At 41.4% G+C, this 23,071-nt stretch overlaps 1 protein-coding gene across 2 annotated transcripts; it reads left to right on the top strand.

Moving 5' to 3' along the window:
* Window positions 1-5,333: 5,333 nt before the first annotated feature.
* Window positions 5,334-23,044, top strand: CIPC (CLOCK interacting pacemaker). Of its 2 annotated transcripts, none has more exons than XM_043984295.1 (4): window positions 5,334-5,431; window positions 13,839-14,027; window positions 15,595-15,764; window positions 21,768-23,044. In XM_043984295.1, exons 2-4 carry the CDS (start codon window positions 13,892-13,894, stop codon window positions 22,665-22,667), a joined length of 1,206 nt encoding a protein of 401 aa, XP_043840230.1. In that variant the 5' UTR covers window positions 5,334-5,431; window positions 13,839-13,891; the 3' UTR covers window positions 22,668-23,044. The 2 variants fall into 2 exon arrangements, with proteins under 2 accessions (XP_043840230.1, XP_043840229.1); XM_043984294.1 differs by lacking the exon at window positions 5,334-5,431 and adding an exon at window positions 5,612-5,739.
* Window positions 23,045-23,071: the final 27 nt, after the last annotated feature.

Below are 23,071 nucleotides of genomic sequence, written 5' to 3'. Positions count from 1 at the left end.
TCAATACTATGAGAGGACAGCCAAAAAAGGTCATGATATTTTAGCCTGAATTTTTTTTTTTTTAGTGAGGCAATTGGGGTTAAGTGACTTGCCCAGGGTCACACAGCTAGTAAGTGTTAAGTGTCTGAGGCCGGATTTGAACTCAGGTACTCAGGGCCAGTGCTCTATCCACTGTGCCACCTAGCTGCCCCTAGCCTGAATTTTTAAAAGCAGAATGTGCAGAACCAGAAAGGTAACTGTCCCTCTGTACACTGCCCAGGTCACATCACAAATATAGTACTGTGCCCAGTTCTAGCGAACTAGAGAACATTCAGGGTGGTGAAGATCCATGAGATCATATCTTATGGGGTTTAGCAGAAGGAACCAGGGGTGTTTAGCTTGGAGAAAAGAAGACTTGGTAGGACTGGGGAAAGTGAAGGGTGGGGAAGAAGGGAAGACATGATAGCTATCTCTAAATACTTGAAGGAATAATACTGATGAAAGATTATTGCTCTGCTTCTAGAAGGCAGAATTAGGAACAATGTGTAGAAGTTGCAAAGGGGCAGATTGAGACCTTAGAAAAGGAAAAAACTTCGTAACAACTAAGGCGGTACAAAAATGGATGGGGTAGGGCAGCTAGGTGGCACAGTGGATAGAGCACCGGCCCAGGAGTCAGGAGGACCTCAGTTCAAATCTGGCCTCAATCACTTGACACTTACTAGCTGTGTGACCCTGGGAAGTCACTTAACCCCAATTGCCTCACCCAAAAAAAAAAAGTGGATGGGGTTGCTTCAGAAGGTGATGGAGTCCCCTTCATAGACCCATAGGTCTTCAAGTAAAGGCTGTAGAGGAGATTTTTGTTCATGTACTAATCATATCCTGACCCGATGATGAACTCAGGAACAGCTAGGTGATCTCTTACTATTTCCCCCTTTATCTTGGGTTTCAATTCCCTATAAGCCATTTTTGTTCTTTCCTTTCCAGTTGAAGAAGCAACTGGTAGTACAGTGAATTGAGTACTAGGCCTTGAGTCAGAAAAACCTGAATTCAGATCCAGCCTCAGACACTTACTAGCTGTGTGACTCTAGGCAAATCACTTTACTTATGTCTGCCTCCATTTCTTCAACTATAAAATGGGGATAATAATTGCATCGGCCACCTAGGGTTGGTGTAAGGATTAAATGAGATATCCGTAAAGCACTAAGCACAATTCCTAGCATATAGGAGGTGTTATATATGTACTTATTACTTCCTTTTCCTCCCTTTCCCCCAAAGACCATCCTCCTTGGCAGGAGGGAACTGAAGATAAGATTTGAGCATTATCTCTATCATTTCATTATCATCATTCGTCCACTGACACTTTTCACTAATATAGTTCTTTTTATCTTTTTTGTTGTTATTGTTTGTCCTTAGCCTTCTTTATTAGCCTCTTATCATCCTGAACTTTAACATTCTATTTATTCTTTGCCACCCATCCTTGCTTCTATCTTTAGTATAAATCTTTTAAAACTCTAAGTTGGTCAGTGAGCTCCCTGTGCATCCATATCTGCATGGGATTTTTTTTTAGACAACTTCCCATTTTCTTCCTCATTGAAAATACATTTCTTTCTTTCTACAAAGTTTAATTTTTGAGAGCTTCCCATCTTTCCTGAGCTTACTTCCCCCGGAAAAAAATTCAATCCCCTTGTATCCTTTCTCTGACCTTATAGAGATCTGCTGTCCAGAAATCTAAGGTGCATATATTAAACTATACCTGTTTTTTTTCTCCTTCTGGAAGATGGAAGAACTAAATATCCTCCTGGCACCTCAAAATTAGCATGTCCAAAATTGAATTTATCTCATACTAGCCTACTAACCTTGTCCCTCCTCCCAATTTCCCTTTTTTTTTTTCATGGCAATACCATCTGGCCAGGTACAGAAATTGGAAACCTTAGAATCATCACAGATTCTTTCTCTCCGTCATCCCTCCTATCCAATCAGTTATCAAGTATTGTTCATTTTACCTCTACAACATATTTTCCATCTATTTCTTTTTCTCTACTCACAGTGTTGCCAGTCTAGTTCAGACTCTTATCATCACTTGACTAGGATATTGTAATAGCCCCCTAATTGGTATCTTTGCCTATAATATATTTCCTCTTGGACTAATCTTTCACTAGCCAAAACCAAAACCGTCCTAAAGGACAGATCTGGGCTTAAAAACTTTCAGTGGTTCCTTAATGCTTCAAGAAAAAAAAAATATGAACTTTTAAACTTGGCTTCTAAGGTTCTCCACAGTCTGGTTCCAATCTATCTTTCCATTTTTATTTCATATTATTGACCTGCATACAACCTGTGTTCCTGCCAAACTGGACTACTAGCTATTTCACAATTTCAACATGCTTTCTCTCTTCCATGGTCATTCACAAGCAGATAGGCTTGGAATGTAATTCTTCCTCATTTTCTCTGTTCTTTACAACCCTTTCCTTTGAAGTTTAGCTCATATCTCAGTTACTCTTTGAAATCTTTTCTGATTCCCTAAATAAGGGTGTTCTCCCTCAAAAATTTCCAGAACATTTTGTCTGGACTTTTGCTCCTATCACACTCTACCTTGAATGGTACACAAACTGTATACAATATTCCCATATTCCCCACCCCCACTTCACCCGCCCCCCTTCCAATCCCAGTATTTGATAGCTGGGACTATGTAATTTTTCCCTCTTTGAACGTGGCACAATATATTGCACATGGCAGACACTTTGTAAATGTTTGCTGAACTGTTGAATTAACAGTTTAAATTAGGCTAGCCCTAGAGAAGTCTCAGGATAAAGAAATTCACTTTTTTCAAGAATCTGAAAGTGATCACCTTGAAGTCTTGGGAGTAATCAGAATTCAGCGACTTTATAGCAAACTTTTAACACCATCTGACATTTCTGACATTTCCACTCAAGGTCTCCTTTACAAAAGGTCCATTCCTCATGCTGGGCTCCTTTTAACCATATATCTAGAGCTGTCCTAGTTTTTACTTCCCTCAGTGTTCAGTAAATGCTTAAAGAGGCTGTGGCCCTGTACCCAAAAGCAGACTGGACAGCCTATGGATAAAACCTTAACCATCTAGAGGCCCCCTGCTGGTCACTGGCCTTAAACTTTGTCCTTCATTTTTGGTTCTGCTAATACCATGATCAATTTGATTTACCAAATGAGTACTAATATTCCAAGGTCCTTATTGATTAAATTATTCCACTAAGTTAGGTAATCCACTTAAACTCTCTTCAATCTACTTTCATCTCAACCTTCCCATTCCTGGGTTTTCCCTCTATCAGGAACCACCCACCCATCACTATGCAACTAGGTAGAAATCTACCAGATTTCATGTTATGGGAATGCAGTAGGACCCCAAGAAACCTAAAGATCCCAACCCCCCAAGAGCAGCCCTCTCTCCCACCTCAGGTATGAGGTATGGCAGGACATGACCCCAGTTAGCAGATAAGTAATACTAAGGTCTGCAAGAGGATATGCAGGACACTGCATAGCCTACTGATACATTGTTATCAAAGACCCCCTTTTAGTTATCAGGCCCCAGTCTTTGCATTTCCTCTTACCTTGTAATTCCCTTCCCTTTCTTTGTTTTGTAAAGATACAAAAGACCAGTCTTCTCTTTCTCCAGTGGAACAGCCACCAAGGTGATGTGTTCCCCTATCTATTCAGATCTTCTATATTCTCTGTATTTCTATATTTTCCACTAGTCCTGGTCCTATTTGGAAGTCTTTAAACTGGGCAAAAGCTTGATCTGGCATCTTATCTTTTATCTGTTCTTTTGTCTCTATTCACATAAGCATCACTCTAGTTCAGACTCCCAGCGATTCTACCATGGATCAGTACAAAAGCCTCCTTCCAAATTGGTCGGCCTTGTATTTTCCCTCGGTAGTTCATTCTTTACTCGGCTACCAAATCGATAATCCTAAAGCACAGGCCTGATCACGGGTCACTCATTTCTTCTGAGCAACTTCAGTGTCTCTCTCTTGCCTCTAGTTTAAATCACACATTCCTCCGGTTGGCATTTAAAGCTCTTCACAATTTGGTTCTTGTCTGAATCTCCAGGCATTACACATTACTCTCCTTCACATATTCTTTTGTACTACGCTTCCCAGCCAAACTAGCCAAACTGGCCAAACTGGCAGTGGGATGGTAAAGTAGATCAAGGGCTGGACTTTAAATCGGGGAGATTGGAGTTCAAATTTGGCCTCATTTACCAGCCACTCCTTTACCTGGTCACTAAATCTCTGCTCACCTCAATTTCCTCATTTGCAAATGGGGGTCATACCTCCTAGGATTGTTGAGTATAAGATGAGATATTTGTAAAGCATTGTACAAACCTCAAAGCATTATGGATATGTTTACTACTGCTGCTACTAATACTGCTACTTCTTTCCAGTTTCCCCCTCTGGTTCTTTGCATAGGCTATTCCCCATACTTAGAAAGCATCTGCCTTAGAATCTGTTTGTTAAGTCATGTCTGATTCTTTGTGACCCCATTTGGGGCTTCCTTGGCAAAGATGCTAGACTGGTTTACCATTTCCTTTTCCAGCTCATTTTACAGATGAGGAAACTGAGGCAAGCAGAGTTAAATGACTCGCCCAGGGTCACCCAGCTAGTGAGTGTCTGTCTGGGGCCAGATTTGAGCTCAAGAAGATGAGTCTGCCTTCGGCCCGAGTTCTATTCACTGGGCCACCCAGCTTCAAAGCTTAACTCAATCCGTGTTTCTCCCCAGAAGAGCACGATTTGGCTGAGTTCAGTTCAGGGCCCCAGGCCCTGAGACAAGGCGCCTAATAAATGCTTGTTGGATTTAACTGAGAGAAGCAGAAAGCCCTCTCCTACAAGTCACTTTGGCCCCAAAGCCAGTCTTTCTGATAGACCCAGAAAGGAGAGTGGTGAGCTCAGCCTCCTGTTTCCAGTTTCATTTCCACTAGTGTTTACCCACTACCTAGAGAGGGCGCGGCGCTGTCCCGGGCACTCCGGGCGGGTTGCACCTCGCTTCTCTCGGCTAAAGGCTCTATGTGCTTTCTAACACTACAGCTTTGCCTTCCGTGCGCGGTTTCATTTTTATAACTCGTGGTAACTTAACAAAGTATTTCCCAAACACAGTCTCTGCCCCAATCCGTAGGGTCTGCAATATTTTGGGGAACACCTCAAACATTTCCCTACGTCCTAAGGAAGTTGGCGAAATGTTTCTAACCAGATTCTCCCACACTTAAGAGGGATCTTACAACATGGCGGTAAGGGCGTATTGCGCATGCAGAGTCCAAAGGCGCGCCCCTTCCCCTTCCTCGCCCTACCCCCCGCCGCATTCCTTTTTAACCATAGAGATGTCCTCCTAGCAGGAAAGATCGTCTCCAGGAGAAAGAGGCTGCCTCGCCCGTGACGAGACCGCCCTACCCGTCCCACCACTCAACGATCTCCTAGCAAGAGGGGAGGTGAGGCCGACTCGAGTGCGGCAGCTGTTTCCGGTGGAGGAGGCGGGCATGTTTGGGAAGGGGCCCTTCTAGGACAGCGGATCTGTCTTCATGGTTCCTATGGGTGTCCCGTTGGGTCACGTGGCTAGGGAAGGTCCTCAGGGAGGCAGAGGGGAGGGGAAAGGGGCGGGAGGGGGAGGGGGGGAAACTCTCGACCAAGATTACGACAGCGACGATGACGGGGGTTGTCATGGTGCCTTGGGGTCTGTCTCGCGCATGCGCCACCTGACAGGCTGTGTTTGGTTCTGGAGTAGCGACCCCTGCCCCAGGTGAGAGGGAGCGGAGAAGGCCCCGCGGGCTGGAAGGGAAAGGGGCCGAGCTGGGGAAAGTTGGGAAAGCGGCAGGACTCTGGGCACGAAGAATGTTAAAGGGCCAGTTGGTGGAATCGGGGAGGGTGGGTGGGGGGCAAGAAAGAAAAATTCAGATACTTAGAATTTGGTATCGAATTCCGACCCGTGTGACCTTGGGCAAGTCACTTAACCTCGCGGGACCTCAGTGCACCTGTAGAATGAAGGAGTTTGTGTGAAGAATCGATAAGATCTTAAGCTTTTAAACCTGTAAAAAGTTAAGGAGGTAGGGAGGATAAGGTATAGTAGGGAAGAGGAGGGAAAGGCCAAGGAAAAGTAGAAGTAAAGGAGGAGGAGGAGGAGGAAGAAGACTTGAGGTCGACGGGAAAGTGAAAGGAGAGGCGTGGATCATAGTAAACAGACATTTATATAGCGCTTTGCAAATATTATTTTATTCGATTCTTGCAACAACCCCATGAGGTCGGCATTACCTACACACGAGGAAAGGCACGTGAGGTTGGCATTATCATGCACACCAGGAATATGAAGCTCAGAGAGGTTAAGGCACTTTTTGCTTCACCCTAGTCCTTACTCCAAATCCAGTGCTCATTCTACCATGCTAGGATGCCTGAAGAGAGAAGGGCAGGGAAGGAGCAGATAGCGAAGTGAAGAGGGGAAGTTAGGGAGGGTGAGATGTGGAGATAATAAGAGGAAGGAAGAAGAGCGGATGGGGAGAGTGAGGTGAAGGAAGAATGAGGGAATGGAAAGGGGGAGGATGGAGGAGAGTGAGGTGAAGAGGGGTGGGGGTGGATGGGGGAGAAATGGAATGAAGGGAAGGAAGAATAGAGTTAGGGGAATGTGGATGACGTGGAAACTCTGGTAAGAGGGTTAAGGGAAAGGAGAAGGGGACAAATAGTGAGGAGGGAACATACAGGAGCTTGGAAGATAGTGGGGAAGGACAGATGTGGGGGCAGGGGTGAAGAGGGCGTACCTTGGCAAATCCAGCAAAGGAATAAGGGGTACTGAGTAAAGGACAAGAGTATTTAAAAGGCTTCAGGTGGATGAGGAGGTATTATTGAGAGGTGGGGTGGGGGGAAGCGATAGGGTAGAAGTGAATGAATAGGAGAGAAGTTGGAATAAGGAGACTGTGTCTTTTGGTTGAGAGGGAAGCCGGCAGTCCTGTTTAGTGTTTGGGGTTTAGGTCTGAGAAAGCCTCCTTGTTGTTGTTCAAGACACCCTTGCAGTACATGTTGTTTGGGTGTTTGCCCTGGGCTGGTAAGCTTGCCAGTCACAGTACAGTACCCAAGGTTTGGCCCTGTTTTGCCCTGCTGAGCTAACAGGCGGGTAGATGCTGATTTGCACAGATGTAACGTGGGCTGATGGGAATGGGTAGGTGGTCATTGTCGATGAAATGCTTCTTGTAGCAGATGGGGAACTGAAGCGAAGTTCTGTCATCCATCCTCTTTTCTGAAGGGAGACAGTAAAGTCAGCTGATGAATTGTACCAAACCTAGGAAATTGTATGGAGTAAAGTGTATTGTCTCAAAGGTGGCATAGGGATTGGTCTAGGAGTGACATTGTAGAGGAGTGGAAATGGATATGAAACGGAATCTAAGTGTTGGAAATTTAGACACTTTCTCCCCTCTGTCAGAATACACTCATGTTGATCTATAATCATGCCCTCAGGGAAGTCATGATAGAGAATAAACTTAGAATACATTGTTACTTGACTGTTTTAGCTTTATTTATTCTGTGCTTTTATTTGTAAAAAGGTGCATTTCATCCCATGTATTCTGTCATGCCCATTTCTTTTTTATTTTGTTTTTTTTTTGTTGTTGTTTTTGCAGGGCATTGAGGGTTAAGTGACTTGCCCAGGGTCACACAGCTAGTGTCAAGTGTCTGAGGCCAGATTTGAACTCAGGTCCTCCTGAATCCAGTGCCGGTGCTTTATTCACTGCTCCACCTAGCTGCCCCCTGCCATGCCCATTTCTTAACCTCTCAGTTCCATATAGACACTTAAAAAAATACAACTCTTAAGGAAAGACTTAAGGCAAAGTTAGTAAACTGAAATTATTACAGACCCATTCCACTTACACTTGGTTTTCTTTCTTCTTCTTCTTCTTTTTTTTAACTGGCCCAGGTTTGTAGGGGATCATTTCTTTAGCAGATTAGGATTTTGAAGGTGCAGATAAACATTTGCGGATTAGTATAATTTCTACCCCACATCCTTTTAATTTGCCTGGCTGGTTTGCCTTACCCAGCATGTATACCACCGTGAGCTAATGGACCTGAAAGAAAGACAGCTTCAAATTCTGCTTCACATAGTAGTAGAGCAAGTCACTTAACCTCTTTGCCTCAGATTACTGATCTATAAAATGACTCAATGGCCTTTAAAATCCCTTCCAGCTCTCAGTCTATGATCATGTGAATAGCATCCTGATTATCACTTCACCAAGTGAGTTACTTTCTAGTTTCTGTCTTGGAAGAGAGAGGGCAAATCATATCTTTGAGGCCTAAAGTTGACTAACTCTGGGATTACATTTTATTTGTCGATGCAGAACCTTTGATTGTGAAACAATGAAGGCCTTTGAATTACTGATGAGCCACCAGACATGTTACAAAAAGCTTCAGGGGGACAATGGACTGGGAATGGATTTTTGGCACTTTGTTGATTAAGCTAAAACAATAGTTAATCGTTATAAGAAATAGTTTAGAAATTGCAATGTGATTCTTGTTCATGGATTTGAATGGATGTGTAAATTGTTTATTAATAGGAAAAAATAATATAAATTATTGTTATTTTGCCCTTTTGTGTGATTTTTTTTTTGTACTCCAGACACCCTGAAGAACTGTAACATTTATGCCTAGTAAGTTCCTGAGTAGTTCCAGTTGTGAGTTTGTTTTGGTTAAGTTCAAATTCTAATAAGGTCCTAGAGAAATAGATAGACCCAACACCTTTCACAATAGGACTTTAGATATCTAAAAATTAATTTGAGCCACCATCAGCATGTGCCAGAAATGAACAGATGACTTAGAGGCAAAGAGTTGAGCAACGAATCCTCAATCTCTAGTTTGCCAATGACCATTTAAATTTGCAACGCAACTGCTTTAGATTTTGATATTTTGCCATTTTGTGTAGCTCTCAGTCTGAGATCATTGATAAATAAATGCCATCAGTTTATCTGCTCTCTCCCTCTTTCCTGTTGAGTGCCTCATGATTCTATTTATTAGTGAAGCCTTTTTGTTTAGTGGTTAATTTTCCTCCTCCTCATTACTCATTGAAAAGAATGTGTGTGTCATTGCACAGAGAGAAAAAAATTAAAGGTATAACATAACGGTTCAGTCTTGTCTCAGTTGAACCTTGTTGGGATATTAAAGATTTCTGTTCTCTAGAAAAAGAACTTTACATTAGGCGTTTACACACAAAAATTACTCTGTTTACCATGCTAAAATGTATTTTGTATTTTTTATTTCTAACTACCACAGATGTCCCAGGGCAGTTAGATGGCATATCAGGAAGATGGGCACTGGGCTTAGAATCAGGAAGACCCATCTTCCTGAGTTCAAATCCAGTATCATACACTAGCACTGTGACCCTGGGAAAGTCACTTAACCCTGTTTTTGTTTCAATTTCCTCATCTGTAAAATGAGCTGGAGAAGGAAACAACAAACCATTCTAGTATCTTTGCCAAGAAAACTCCAAATGGGGCCCAAAGCATAGGATACAGCTGAAATTACTGAACAAAACAACAACCAAAAACCCCGACAGGTGTTCTAACATCAGTAGATTTTGTACAGACATGGAGGTGCAGCGGAAAGAACACTGGCTCTATAGTCAGAGAACCTGCATTCAAATCCTACTTGAAGAAGCTTCTTGATATATTCTTTTTTTTTTTGGAGGGGCAATGAGGGTTAAGTGACTTGCCCAGGGTCACACAGCTAGTAAGTGTCAAGTGTCTGAGGCCAGAGTTGAACTCAGGTCCTCCTGAATCCAGGGCTGGTGCTTTATCCACTGTGCCATCTAGTTGCCCCCAATATATTGTTGATAAAGTGGATACCCAGGGATACCCAGGGTCAACTACTGGTTCGAACATTTACTAGCTGAGTGACCTTGGGCAAGTTACTTAATATTTCTTTGCTTCATTTTTCTCATCTGCAATTATTAGAATAGCTGGCATTTATCTAGTACTTTATGGTTTGCAAAGCACTTTATAAATATTAACTGAATTGATTCCCACAACAACTGGGCAGTAACTGCTATTATCCCCATTTTTATAGACGAGGACACTGTGGCATCAAGATGTTAAGTGACTTGCCTAGGGTCATACCTAGTAAGTACCTGGGGCAGGATTTGAACTCAGCTCTTCCTGACTCTTAAGTCCTGCGTTCTATCTACTGTGCTATCTTCCATAAAATAGATGACTTCTGAGGTCCATTTCTGATCCAAATCTAGGATCTAATAATCTGGAAATCTATGATCCTTTTGCTGCTATCCAATTCTACAATCAGGTCTGTTCTGCCTATTTTGTATGTGACAGAATAAAATCCAATTTGTTAGTCTATAGCTTGGTTTAAGTGTACAATAGTAACAGTGATTTAAAAAAAAACACAACCTTATTAAAAGAGGTATGTTGGGGGCAGCTAGGTGGCACAGTGGATAAAGCACCAGCCCTGGATTCAGGAGGACGTGAGTTCAGATGGGGCCTCAGACACTTCACACTTACTAGCAGTGCGACCCTGGGCAAGTCACTTAACCCTCATTGCCCCCAAAACAAAACAAAAACCAACCATGTGTTTAAAAAAAAGAGAGAGAGGTATATCAACTTTGTTCACTCAGATAATATATTGGGTATTTTTTTGTTTTGTTTTTTGGCAGAGCAGGGAGGGTTAAGTGACTTGCCCAGGGTCACACAGCTAGTAAGTGTCAAGGGTTTGAGTCCTGTTTGAACTCAGGTCCTCCTGAATCCAGGGCCAGTGCCTTATCCACTGTGCCACCTAGCTGCCCCCCAATTCTTCATTTTCATCCTCATGTTAGTCAGAATGACCATCCCTGAGCCATCTACTTCTATTTTGAAGAGGCCTGCAATTAATCATCAACAACAACACAGCATTCTTTACAAGAAAATTAAAATTTCTACATTTGTTGCATTTCACACAAAAAGACCCCGATGTAATTAGAGATACAATTATACGTTTTAGTCCACTCTTTTATCTGGTTATCCAAGCCGTCAAACTTCGTAGCAATTTAGTATGGACACATTACATTTGCACAGTTTGATGAAAGAGATGGTATTTCCATTTTCTGTCTTTTATGCATGTAGAAATATGTGAGTAGCCTGTCTAGGGGTTCTTGGTGGTTAGAAATAAATTGTATGAAGAATTCTATAGTCTTAAATCAATTGAATGTTTCTCACTAAATAATCATACTTGTATTGTAATGTCAAATTTGTTCTGGTTCAGACTGGCTGATGTCCTCTACTCCAGTCAGTAAGGAGTCAGGCAAACTTTATTTGTTTGTTTGTTTTTGTGGGGCAATGGGGGTTATGTGACTTGCCCAGGGTCACACAGCTAGTAAGTGTCAAGTGTCTGAGGCTGGATTTGAACTCAAGTCCTCCTGAATCCAGGGCTGGTGCTTTATCCACTGAGCCACTTAGCTGCCCCCTTGGGCAAACTTTAAACACCCTTCATATCAATTTAATTTTAGTTTGGGGTCCTCCCCCTGCTTATTTATTAGTTGCTCAGGTTTGCCAAAAGTTCTTGGCATTGTTGCCTTTGTATCTATACATTTTCACTGGCTATCTCCCATGCCTCAAACGGTCTCAGGCTTCACCTCCGCCTCATGGAATACAAGATTCAGCTCAAGGCCTCCCTTCTCCAAGTCTTTCTCAGTCCTCCAGTTGCTAGTGACTAATTTCCCCAACTACTAGACTGAATTTTATAAGAAATCTAATCATTTATGATATACAATCAATTGATTATTGATCTAGTCCAAAAAATCAATTTTCATTTGTTAGTTTGGGGAGGCTTATTTTTCAAAGAGTAATTGTCTCTTCTGGACAATTGGGTAATGCTAGGACATTTAAGAAGACAAGAAAAGTGTTGACTCTAATGATGAAACATATTCATAAATCTCATAAAGTTGTAAATGTATTTTGAATGTAAAATGCTATAGGGATTTTAGGGACTTAAGCTTATTTATTATTACATTTTCTTAGGCACTGTTCTAGCTAAGCATTTTTTGGTGTGTGTATGCTCCTCAGTGCCAAGCTTGAAGCACCCATGTAGTGTTTTCTTTGCTGATCTTAAAAGGATCTTTTTTTCTGAAAGAGCTAAATCTGAGGTAGTCTCAGCTTCCACTGGTCTGTCAGTTGTGTGATTAGCTTTGTGACCCGTTTCCACATTTAACAATTTGACTTCCTGTCCGGGCTTTGCCACTGACTACCCATGTGATGTTGGCTATATCCCTTAACTTTTCTAAGGACTAGCTTTTTTCCCTGCAAAACCATGCTAATAATCCGTACCCTGCCTACTCTTTAGTGTCATGAAATGATTGTGTGAAAGCACTTGGTAAGCCAGAAAGATCTATACAGATAAAGATGTTACTATTAATTCCCTGTTCATCAACTTGTCCTGATCACCCCACAACTTTTATCTTCTGTGAGAGTCCACAAAACCTTTCTTAGTACTTATTAAGCAAGCACTCTGCTCTGGACCCCAACCCTCTCCTCTCACCTAACACCCTCTCTTTGAGTCCTTTTCTGGAAACTTATGCTCCAGGCTTATAGGTTTCCCTTCCTGTGAACCCATCAGACACACCTGAGCAGTAATCTACATGCCCAGCTCTTTAGTAAAAGGTCTTGAACAACTAGGAGTCGTTGTTGTTTGTCCTTCATTCTCAAAGAGGACCATGACATCAGGGTGATGTCATGACTTGCAGTGAATTGGATTTAAATGAGGCAGGGCTGTGCAAAGTCACCAGCCTCACTTTCTCTTCCAGAGCCATCTGGGTCCAGTGGCAAGATAAATATCAGGATGACTGGAGATGGTCCCAGATGTTTTAAGGCAATTGGGGTTAAGTGACTTGCCCAGGGTCACACAGCCAGTAAGTGTCTGAGGTGAGATTTGAACTCAGGTGCTCATGACTCCACAGCTGTGGCTCTATCCACCATTTCACCCAGCTGCCCCACTAAGACTGATGGAGAGTTAGTGAAACAACTATATATATCAAGTCTAGGAGCAGCTTTTCCACTAGGCCATTTCTCATTTTTCCTTCCTTTTCCCTTCTTCCTAAAACCTGAGTCCAGCAACCAAACACTCCTTAACTTCCCCCCTCTCGTTCTAGGACTAAGGTCTTCCTTGTACAAGTTAGAAACATTCCACAATTAAAATCCTATTTCTTTATGCCTTACTGACCCATTTGAATTTTTTGTGAAAACTACCTTTAAGTCTAAACACTGCCTGAATGGACTGGAACATCTTTACCTTTGGGGTAGTTTGGACAAAGTACTGAGAGAGTACTAGTATTAAGAGAAAGTCCAGACACTGGGCTAAGCCATGAGACCTTAATTTTTATACTATGAAGTAGGACCAGGTCCAAAAATATCTATTGCAATTCAGAAATAAAAGTCAATTGAAAAATTCTTATCTATTCTAAAAAGTCTAGTAAAATGTTTCTTTGTTAAAGACATGCAAAGGAGGCAGCTAGTGGCACAGTGGATAAAGCACAGACCCTGGATTCAGGAGGACCTAAGTTCAAATCCGACCTCAGACTCTTGACACTTAGTAGCTGTGTGACCCCTGGCAAGTCACTTAACCCTCATTGTCCCAATAAATAAAGACGTGCAAAGCTTTCAACTGACAGTGCTTCAACTTTGAAATGAAATTAAAAGTCAATATATTTGAAAGTTGTTGGGAAATTAGTCTACCAAATGCTTTAAGCTTTTGTTCATCAAGGCCTGTGAGAAGACATACCAGAATGCAGAGGGGGCTAGTCTCTCTGGATGAGTGATTTGCTCTTCAACCTTGAAGTTGCTTTCTTCAGCTCCTCAGGATTAATGACTTCTTATTTAATTGTTATCATAGGGTTGACCAGATGGAAAGAGTGTTGATGAATCTGCTTCCCACACAGTGAGAGTATGGAGAGAAAAGACCCACCCAGAAGCAGCCCAAGAAGGCTATTGGCTAAACTTGGCAGAGTAATGGAGAGGAAACAAATGGCTCATCACTTCAGCATGGCAGCTGCCGAGTCAGATAAGGACTCTGGATTTTCAGGTTAAAAATGCTTTTTGTTATCTTTTATTCATTATAAGGGGCAGCTAGGTGGCCCAGTGGATAGAGTGCTAGGCCTGGAGTCAGAAAGACTCATCTTTCTGAGTTCAAATCTGGCCTCAGACACTTACTATCTTTATGACCCTGGGCAAGTCACTTAACCCTGTTTGCCTCGGTTTCCTCATCTGTAAAATGAGCTGGAAAAGGAAATGGCAACCCACTCCAATATCTATACCAGGAAAGCCCCAAATGGGGTCACAAAGAGTTGAACGCAACCCAAAATGACCGAACAACCAACCATCCATTGTAACCATAAAAATTGTTTGCAAAGTCTCCTCCACTCATAACTTACTTCTCTGACTAGGATGAAGCACTTTTATACACAGGATAAATATCTAAACTCTAAAATAGTTATTCTGATGTCACACACTAACATTACATTCAGAGCAGTTGCTGACAATGTCGGGAGGATGGGACATCTAGTTACAGCTTGATATCTGAGCTTTAAACCAAATGCTTCTTACTGTTGGAGGTGGTTGCAGGGAAAAATATTTCAGTCCTCATGCTTCTGTTGTTTCAGCTGTTTTCTCTACATGAATAGTTTATCAGACTGCAGGAAAAATATTTTTGCACATTGTTAATCGTTAACAATTAAGGTCTCAGCTCAGTAGAAGTACTGCGCGATATGTTAAAATAACTTTTTTTTTCCTCAGAAATTAACCTTTAGAAGTCTTAGAACATTCTTCTTAATCTTTGTTTTTCCTCATCTTCATAGTTTTAGGGGTGTTTTATGGGTTTTTTGGTGATGTAAACATGTAAAAAAAAGTAATACAATATGTCTTAAAATTTCACAGGAGAAAAAATATAGAAGGGGATACAAACATAGAATAGTTTTGTTACTTCTTTGTTAAATTTTATTTATATATGTGTGCACATATATGTCATATGTAATGTTTATTTAAAAACAAAGGAATTCCAAAGTTTCTTATATGAGAATCTCATATGACAAATTATTCTTGTTCTTTTTTTTGTATTGAAATGTTTGTTTTTGTTGCTATTGTTATAATAATAAAAATTATTTTAAAGGTTGAAATGTTAACAAAGCTTGGGATACTGCTGTATAACTCCAATTAAAATGGGCTGGGGATAATTTTCATTTTCAATTTCTGTACATTTTATATTAGGAATATAGACTCTCTTATTAGGGTCCTAGATTGAACAGGCACAAAGGGCATGCACATTTTCCTTACAGTTTTCAAACCTAAGCTAAAAGGGCTAATTTATATATAGGAAACCCCTGCTGAGACTTTTTATTGAGGTTTAGTTTGTGTTCCTCCTGATGGAAAGGATATTATTTGCCCAAAAGGATCTGGTTGGAATTCCACAACTCATTTCAATCATTGACTGCCAAATGAACATCAAGTAGCATTCATTTTAATATGAGCCCCTCATCACCAAAACCCAGTGGCCATTGATTAAGACATAGTAAGCTGGTATTCTAAGGTAGAAGGCAAGTTGTCCAGTGGCCACAGCCTCACTTAACTACTTTTCTGACTTTTCTGGATATCAGATGGAAGCTCAGAGTGCTTAAGCTCTGCAGAGCAAATGGACTCAGAGGATATGCTGAACACCTTAGGCTGGCATGGAGAAGATGGGCCCCGACAGAACTCTGGAATAGCAAGCAATTCTTTTCCAGCTCTGTCTTCCATGGTTGTTATGAAAAATGTATTGGTCAAACAGGTGAGTAGCACTGAAGAAGAATGTCTCTGAAAGTCTGTATGTTAAAAGTCTGCACTTTTTGTCTTTAAAAGATTCTTTATCCTTCTGATTTGGCCACTTGGAGTTGGGGATATATATGGTACCTTTTTTTTTTTTCTAGGGGATTTAAAAATATCTGTGTCCATCTATCAATCTATCTATCTATCTATCTATCTATCTATCTATCTATCTATCTATCTATCTATCTATCATCTCTCTATCGGCACACTCTATTAGGTCTTTTGTTCTTCCCATCTTCTATAATCTAGATAAAGCAAAGGTTTAGAGGATAGACTAGTGCTGAAATTCTCTATTAAGGTGAAATTGTTAATCTTCCATTCACTGACATGGCTAAAAATGATTATTATGAGAACTTTAGCATGTAAGCCCAGTGCACACATTTGGCAATCCTTTAATTCTATACAAAGGAATCTGTTCTTTAATGCAGTCCTTCCAGATAAGCAATCCTATAGCTGTTTAATGTTCTTGCATAGCTCTTTAGGAGAGAAAACTAAGAAAAATCTTCAGTTGATTTGAGACTATGGAGGAAACTTAGGAAAGTAGAACATAATAATCTGTTGTTGCAGAATGAGAAGTATCCTCCATATTTATTGATGTTACATCTTAAGATTTTTTTTAATTTTGGAGTGTTTTCTTACCAGTTACTAGGTCAATTCAGTGTTTCTTAGTATGGCATATATGAAGTCAATCTGGGTGGATTTAGATACTTATTTGGCTGTCAAAGGATTGAAGGCAAAGAGAACATTAAAAAGGTGAGACAGGAGAAGTGGTTTAGAAGATTTTGGTCACCCTAGAACTTCATCGTTAGAATTTGGAAATTTGTATAAACAGTTTAAACAATCACTGCTTAGGCACAAAGGGAAGGGAAGATTGTGCCTGATGGGACACTCAAAAGGTCTAGGGACAAGAACACCCATCACATTTATTTGACTGATGAACTCTTTTATTTGTAGTCTTGTCTGGATTTTACAGTTAGCAGTTATGGTGCAAAGAAGTATGTAAATTTGTGTTTTAATTACGGCATAATTATGCACATTACAAAATAATCAAGTAACCATGAAGGAAAAGATGACCTGCATTTACAATTTAAGCAAGGCTGTAGAACTATGAACCTATTTATGAATAGCAAAAGCTGAGAAACAGAAACTGTTTAAGCCCAGAAATCATTTAAGGAAAGGGCTTTTTATCCTTGTCTGACTCTTCTGTCAGAAAAGTGTGGTTCTTCTAGTGGCAAAGGCCCTGCTTGGTTGAGGAGAGTGTCTTAGAAGATCAAAATGCTTTGAATAGCTTTGACTTTTACACCTTAGTTACATGGTTAAAAGAACACGTCTCCATTTCACAAGAAACATTAGCATTATAACTACTGCCTAGTTCTTCCCAGGAGAACATATTGATTTCTAACAGGGAAGCCTAGTGGCATTCTAGCCAGTTATGAAAAGGGATGTTGTTCAGGAGATCAGCTCTCAGCTGCTGGTGCAGTCTTTAGTGAGAAAATGAAAAGGCAAGATCAAAGGTAGTAAATAAAACTGAATTTAAATGTCCTTTAACCACCAGTCCTATCCCTTTGCTGGCTTTTATTTGTTTGTGTTTCTTTTTCTCCCTAGCTTTTCTCTGGACTTCTTGCTTCTCTTTCGTGTGTGTGTGTGTGTGTGTGTGTGTGTGTGTGTGTGTGTGTGTGTGTGTGTGTGTGTGTTTATAGCTTCTCTTTCTTGTAGGCCAGGCTGGTAGCTATAGAAAACTAATGATGATCCAGGGTTGTGTTCTGAATGTGCTTTTCCAGCAGTGCAGTATTCTTCATGAGTGTGATTGGCTAGAAATGCTGCTGTGGTTTATTGGGATAGAAAATGCTAGGGAATGACATGAACTGAGAATTAATCTTAAGTAGCTCACATTGCTAAGAGGGGTTTTTTTTTGAGGATCCTTTTTGTTATTGTTTATGTGATAAGCTGTGAAGCATATTGTTTCAGTTTTATAATAATTCCATTTTGAGTGTTGTTGGGTAATATGTACTGTCCTGTTGCTGTACTGTTAATGTTTTTTAATTTGCTCTTTTGTGGGTTTTAGTCCCATTCACTGGTTAGCTGTCACCTTGACAAAATCACTTCAGTGGGCCTTAGTTTCTTTATCAGTAAAAATGAAGGAGTTTGGTTACATGATATCTAAGTTTTCTTCTAGCTCACAAATTATGTGATACTTGGGCTCTGAAATGATTTTGCATATCTAATAACTAAGCCAGATGTCTTTTATTTTTATTTTATTTGGGGGGGGCAATAAGGGTTAAGTGACTTGCCCAGGGTCACACAGCTAGTGAGTGTCAAGTGTCTTAGGCCGGATTTGAACTCAGGGCCTCCTGAATCCAAGGCCGGTGCTTTAGCCACTGCGCCACCTAGCTGCCCCCATATGTCTTTTAGGGCAATGGATATAGTATATATGCTAAAGCGTACCAGTGAAACATTTTTGTAAAAAAAATGGTGGGATGAGGGTAGGTATGAGTGTGTGTGTGTGTGTGTGTGTGTGTGTGTGTGTGTGTGTGTGTGTGTACACGCGTGTATTTTTTTTTGGTGAGGCTGCCCCTGGGAAAGGTATATTCTAAAGCTATAGGTCTGGAATGCTATGAATTTACAGCTATTTACCCTTTAAATCTCCTCTTAATTCTGATTCACTCTTATAATATGGGTCTGAATTAGGAACAGACTTTATTATTTATTACTTTATTCTGGGCTAGACTAGTTACTTCACTCCTGTAGTTCTTCCCTTCTCTAAAATATCCCTGGAGATTCAGATCTACTTTAGTCTGGTTATGAGACATCTATCCTGTGTGTCTGTCTTGTAGAACAGGTTTGAATCCCAGTACTAATTGTTTTTCCATGGTTATGTTTTATAGTAGGATGACCTCAAGTTGGTCTAGACCTCTTATAAGATCCCATTGGGGATCCCCCTCAGGACTAGGCAAGAACTGGATCAGCCCTCAAGAGTTAGGGCACAGTCTTCTCTGAATCAGTGCTTTAAAGATCTACAAATGAGAGAGGAGTCACCAAATACTTTTATGTCTCTTAAGTTTCATTGTCTTAAAACCAGAGAACAATCATCTGCTGCAAGCTTCACCCAACTGGAGAGTCAAATTTATGAAAGATTTTGGCTTCTATTCGCAAATGAAGGTAGACTTTACAACACACTTAAATTCAAAAAATATTTAAATTCTTACTATGTGCAAAATGCTGTTTTGCAACTACAGAGACAAATATGAAACAATCCCCATTTACATTCTATTTGGGGTGGGAGGTGGATATAACGTATTGATAGAGAAGCAAGATATAGGGTATGGAGTAACAGGGCAAATGAGAGAACACGAAATGCTTGGATAGACCAGGCCAGGCCTAACAGCAGAGATGTTACATCCATCACTCTGATGATTCTGACTTAGCTGTTAGGTCAACAAAAATCATGTTAGCCATACAAGCTGATCTTCGAAGGAAGATAAAGATTCCAAAAGAGTGAATACATGGAGACGGGAGATGGCATTGAGTTCAGAGTACTGAACAAAAAGTCCAATTTGGCTAGAGTATAGAGTATATAAAGAAGAGCAACAAGAGGAAGAATAGTGCTAGGAAAGATAGGAAGGAAGGAAATAGGTATTTGTTCCATACACTGTGCTAAGTGTTTCATGCATGCTGTCGCACTTGATCCTTACAAGAGGTAGGTGCAATTATTGTCCCCATTTTACAGTTGAGAAAACTGAGGCAAGCAGGGGGTAAGTGACTTGCCCAGAGTCACCCAGCTAATAAGTGTCTAAGGCTAGTTTTGAACTCAGGTCTTCCTGGGTCCAGGCCCAGTGCTTTGTCCACTGTGCCACTTAGCTGCTTGACAGACAGATAAGTTGCAACCAGGTTGTAGAGAACCTTAAATGTCAGACTGAGGAATTTATATTTTATCCTAGATCTAGTAGAGAGCTCCTGAAGGTTTTTTTTTTTAAATAGGGAAGTGACCTGATCATACCTAGAAGATTATTTTGGCAGCTGTGTAAAATATGGATTAGAAAGGAGGAGGAGGAGACTTGTGTCAGGGACACTGATTAGTTGGCTATTATAGTAATCCAGTTGAAAGATAATGAGGGTCTAAACTATGGCAGTAGCAGCCTGAGTGCAGAGAAGGTTGTAGACTGCAGAGATTGTGTGGAGGTAGAATGGACAGAACTTGCCAGATGATTGACTATGGGGTGCCAGTGAAGGGAGATACAGGTTACAAAACTGGGTGACTTAGGAGCATGGTGGTCCTCTAAACAAGAGAATTGAGGGGAGAGGTAGAGTTAGGAGGAGTAGTCATGTTCAGTTTTTAACTTGTGAAGCTTCACTTGCTGACAACATTCAAGGGAAGATGTCCCAGGATAGTTTGTGATAGATAACTGGAAATTTTTATTTTATTATTATTTTTTTTTTGTGGGGCAATGAGGGTTAAGTGACTTGCCCAGGGTCACACAGCTAGTAAGTGTCAAGTGTCTGAGGCCGGATTTGAACTCAGGTCCTCCTGAATCCAGGGCCCATTCTTTATCCACTGCGCCACCTAGCTGCCCCTAATCTCTCTCTTAAATTCCATTTAAAGGGGCAGCTAGGTGGCGCAGTGGATAAAGAACGGGCCCTGGATTCAGGAGGACCTGAGTTCAAATCCGGCCTCAGACACTTGACACTTACTAGCTGTGTGACCCTGGGCAAGTCACAACCCCAATTGCCTCACCAAAAAAAAAAAAAAAAAAAGAGGGGCAGCTAGATGGCGCAGTGGATAGAGCACTGGCCCTGGAGTCAGGAGTACCTGAGTTCAAGTCCGGCCTCAGACACTTAACACTTACTAGCTGTGTGACCCTGGGCAAGTCACTTAACCCCAATTGCCTCACTTTAAAAAAAAAAAAAAAAGAGAGAGAGATTAAGGCTGGATTCATAGATTTTGGAGTTATATGTAGAGAGGTAATCATTTGAACCCCTGGAAGTGGATGAGAACTTGGAGAAGGGACAAAGACCAGCCAGACCTTTGGGGGAACATTACACTCATCCTTAAAGAGTTGGAGAGGGCTGATGATCCAACAAAGGGAAACTCTAGGAGAAATCATTATCACACATGCTAAGGAAGGAGTCAGAGAACCTGACTTCAATTTTGGCTCTTCTACTTACTATCTTTATAACTTTGGGCAAGTCGCTTAAACTTTCTTGAACTCAGTTTCTTCTACTATAAACTGAGGGGGGTTGGACTAGATGACCTCAGATGTCCCTTCCAACTCTTAAATCTGTGACCCTATGACCCTGAGGAGAGAGAGCATTTAGAGAATAGGATGGTCAGCAGCGCCGAAATGTGTAGAAAGATTGGGATTGGGGAGGGGAATAAGGGCTGAGACAAAGCCATCAGATCTAGCAGTGAAGAGATCTTTGGGAACCTGTAAGAGAGGGGTTTCAGTAGAGTGGTGAAGGGGACGAGAACTGTGTGGGTGGTAAGGAAGTGGAGGCAAGTGAATTTAGATGACACTTTTGAGGTGTTAACAACGAGAGGGAGAAATATAGGATGATACCTTGAGCCTGCATTTCATGTGTCAGCCTCACATTTTAACTTGATGTCAGAAATTGTATCTTACTTTATTATCACCTTAACTCTGACCCTAATTATACAATGACTGCAGCTACTGACAACCAAGCGACACCCTTGGAATAAAAATGTTTGTTCTCCATTAGAAAAGGTGTTAAAATGAAATAGCTTTTCATTCTTTCGTACGGTTTGTAGTCAGAAACACACAGATTTTGAAAGGGCTTCTTTCAGATGATGACTGTGATGTGGTCTAGATTTGTTATGTATGCAATGAAAACCCTGTTTGTGGGGTTTAGGTAGATGTATGAACCTTTCTGCCAAATCTGATCGATGCTTTGTTAATCTCATAAGTGTGTAAATTGTGGCAATGGAGTTCTTTTCCTCCCTTCTTTTCAGGGCAGAAATTCATCCAATCTCCAGTCTTGGACTGTCCAGCCCTCCTTTGAAGTGATTTCAGCTCAGCCACAGCTAGTATTCCTTCATCCATCTGTGCCGCCTCCTGTCAGTCCATACCCTACTGGCGAGAAGAAAAATGACTCCAGAAACTACTTGCCTATTCTAAACTCTTACACCAAAATAGCTCCGCATCCAGGCAAGAGGGGCCTTGCCCTCAGTCCAGAGGAAAGAGGAGAAACGGGTACGCAGAAACGAATCTGCACAGAGAGACATAGGACAAGCTTGTCTTCCACTGGGCCAACCAAGACTAATATTTTGCCATCTAACCCTCCTACCCCCGTGCCACAAAACACAAAACTTGCCCAGGACTCAGTTCAGCAGAGTTTGTCATCTTTAGTGGCAAGTAGAAGTCTACAGACTATTCCTGATAGTCCAGTGGCGTCTAGTAGCCATATGGCTAAAGCTTCCAATTTGACCTTTGCTTCCCCTGCTAGCCCCCTTGGCTCATCTGATAGCACTTTGCATGGGTTAGAGGGCTCCCTGCCACTTCCAGCATCATCAGCTCCTTATGGTCCACCTGGAATAGGAGACCAGCTCTGCCACCCTCCAGAAACCTTTCTTGAGCAACGGCAGAGCAAGCATCGGCGCTTCCGGAACACCCTGGTGATCTTGCACAGGTCTGGGCTGTTGGAGATCACTTTGAAAACCAAGGAGTTAATTCGTCAGAATCAGGCAACTCAGGTTGAACTGGATCGGTTGAAAGAGCAAACCCAGCTCTTGATGGAGGCCACAAAGGGCAATGCTCCTCAGGCTTGGGCCAAATTACAAGCATCTTTAACATCTGTGTCCAGTCCAACTGGAAGTCACTTTGAGGCATTATCTGCTCATACAAATATATAACAGAGGAGGCATATTTTGCCATCATTTGAGTGGTTCAGTACTTCTTACTGATACTTGCTTCTGTCCCCCAGAGCTTCTGGAGAAGCTTTATTTTTGTTTTATAGTTTAAGAAGATGCTTAAAGGTTCACTTGTGAGAGCACCTACCATGAACTGGCCCTTGTTGCTAACCTGATCACCATGCTCATATTATGTCACACTTCAACAGGAACCTCAGGTTGGGGCTGTCCCTGAACCCTACATGAATTGAGTGGTAGGAATAAGAGACACATGCAGTGGAGATGGGATTCTGAGCTCTCCTAGCAATTACCCACTCATTTTACTCATGAATCAGGCCTACAGATGTATAGGCATAGGGAAACACACACACACACACACACACACAGTGGGTCCTGTGGCATCTGTA

Source organism: Dromiciops gliroides, chromosome 2 (genome assembly GCF_019393635.1).
Source record: "Dromiciops gliroides isolate mDroGli1 chromosome 2, mDroGli1.pri, whole genome shotgun sequence".
Classification (NCBI taxonomy): Eukaryota; Metazoa; Chordata; class Mammalia; order Microbiotheria; family Microbiotheriidae; genus Dromiciops; species Dromiciops gliroides.
Note: the sequence above shows the minus strand (reverse complement) of the source record. Positions and strands in the feature narration are given on the sequence as shown.

Excerpts from the sequence above, each read along its gene's own strand:
- CIPC (XM_043984295.1), top strand. The coding sequence starts at position 13,892 with ATGGAGAGAAAAGACCCACCCAGAAGCAGCCCAAGAAGGCTATTGGCT. Across the intron at positions 14,028-15,594 it reads TAAGGACTCTGGATTTTCAG|ATGGAAGCTCAGAGTGCTTA; the intron begins GTTAAAAATGCT and ends TCTGGATATCAG. Across the intron at positions 15,765-21,767 it reads AAAATGTATTGGTCAAACAG|GGCAGAAATTCATCCAATCT; the intron begins GTGAGTAGCACT and ends CCTTCTTTTCAG.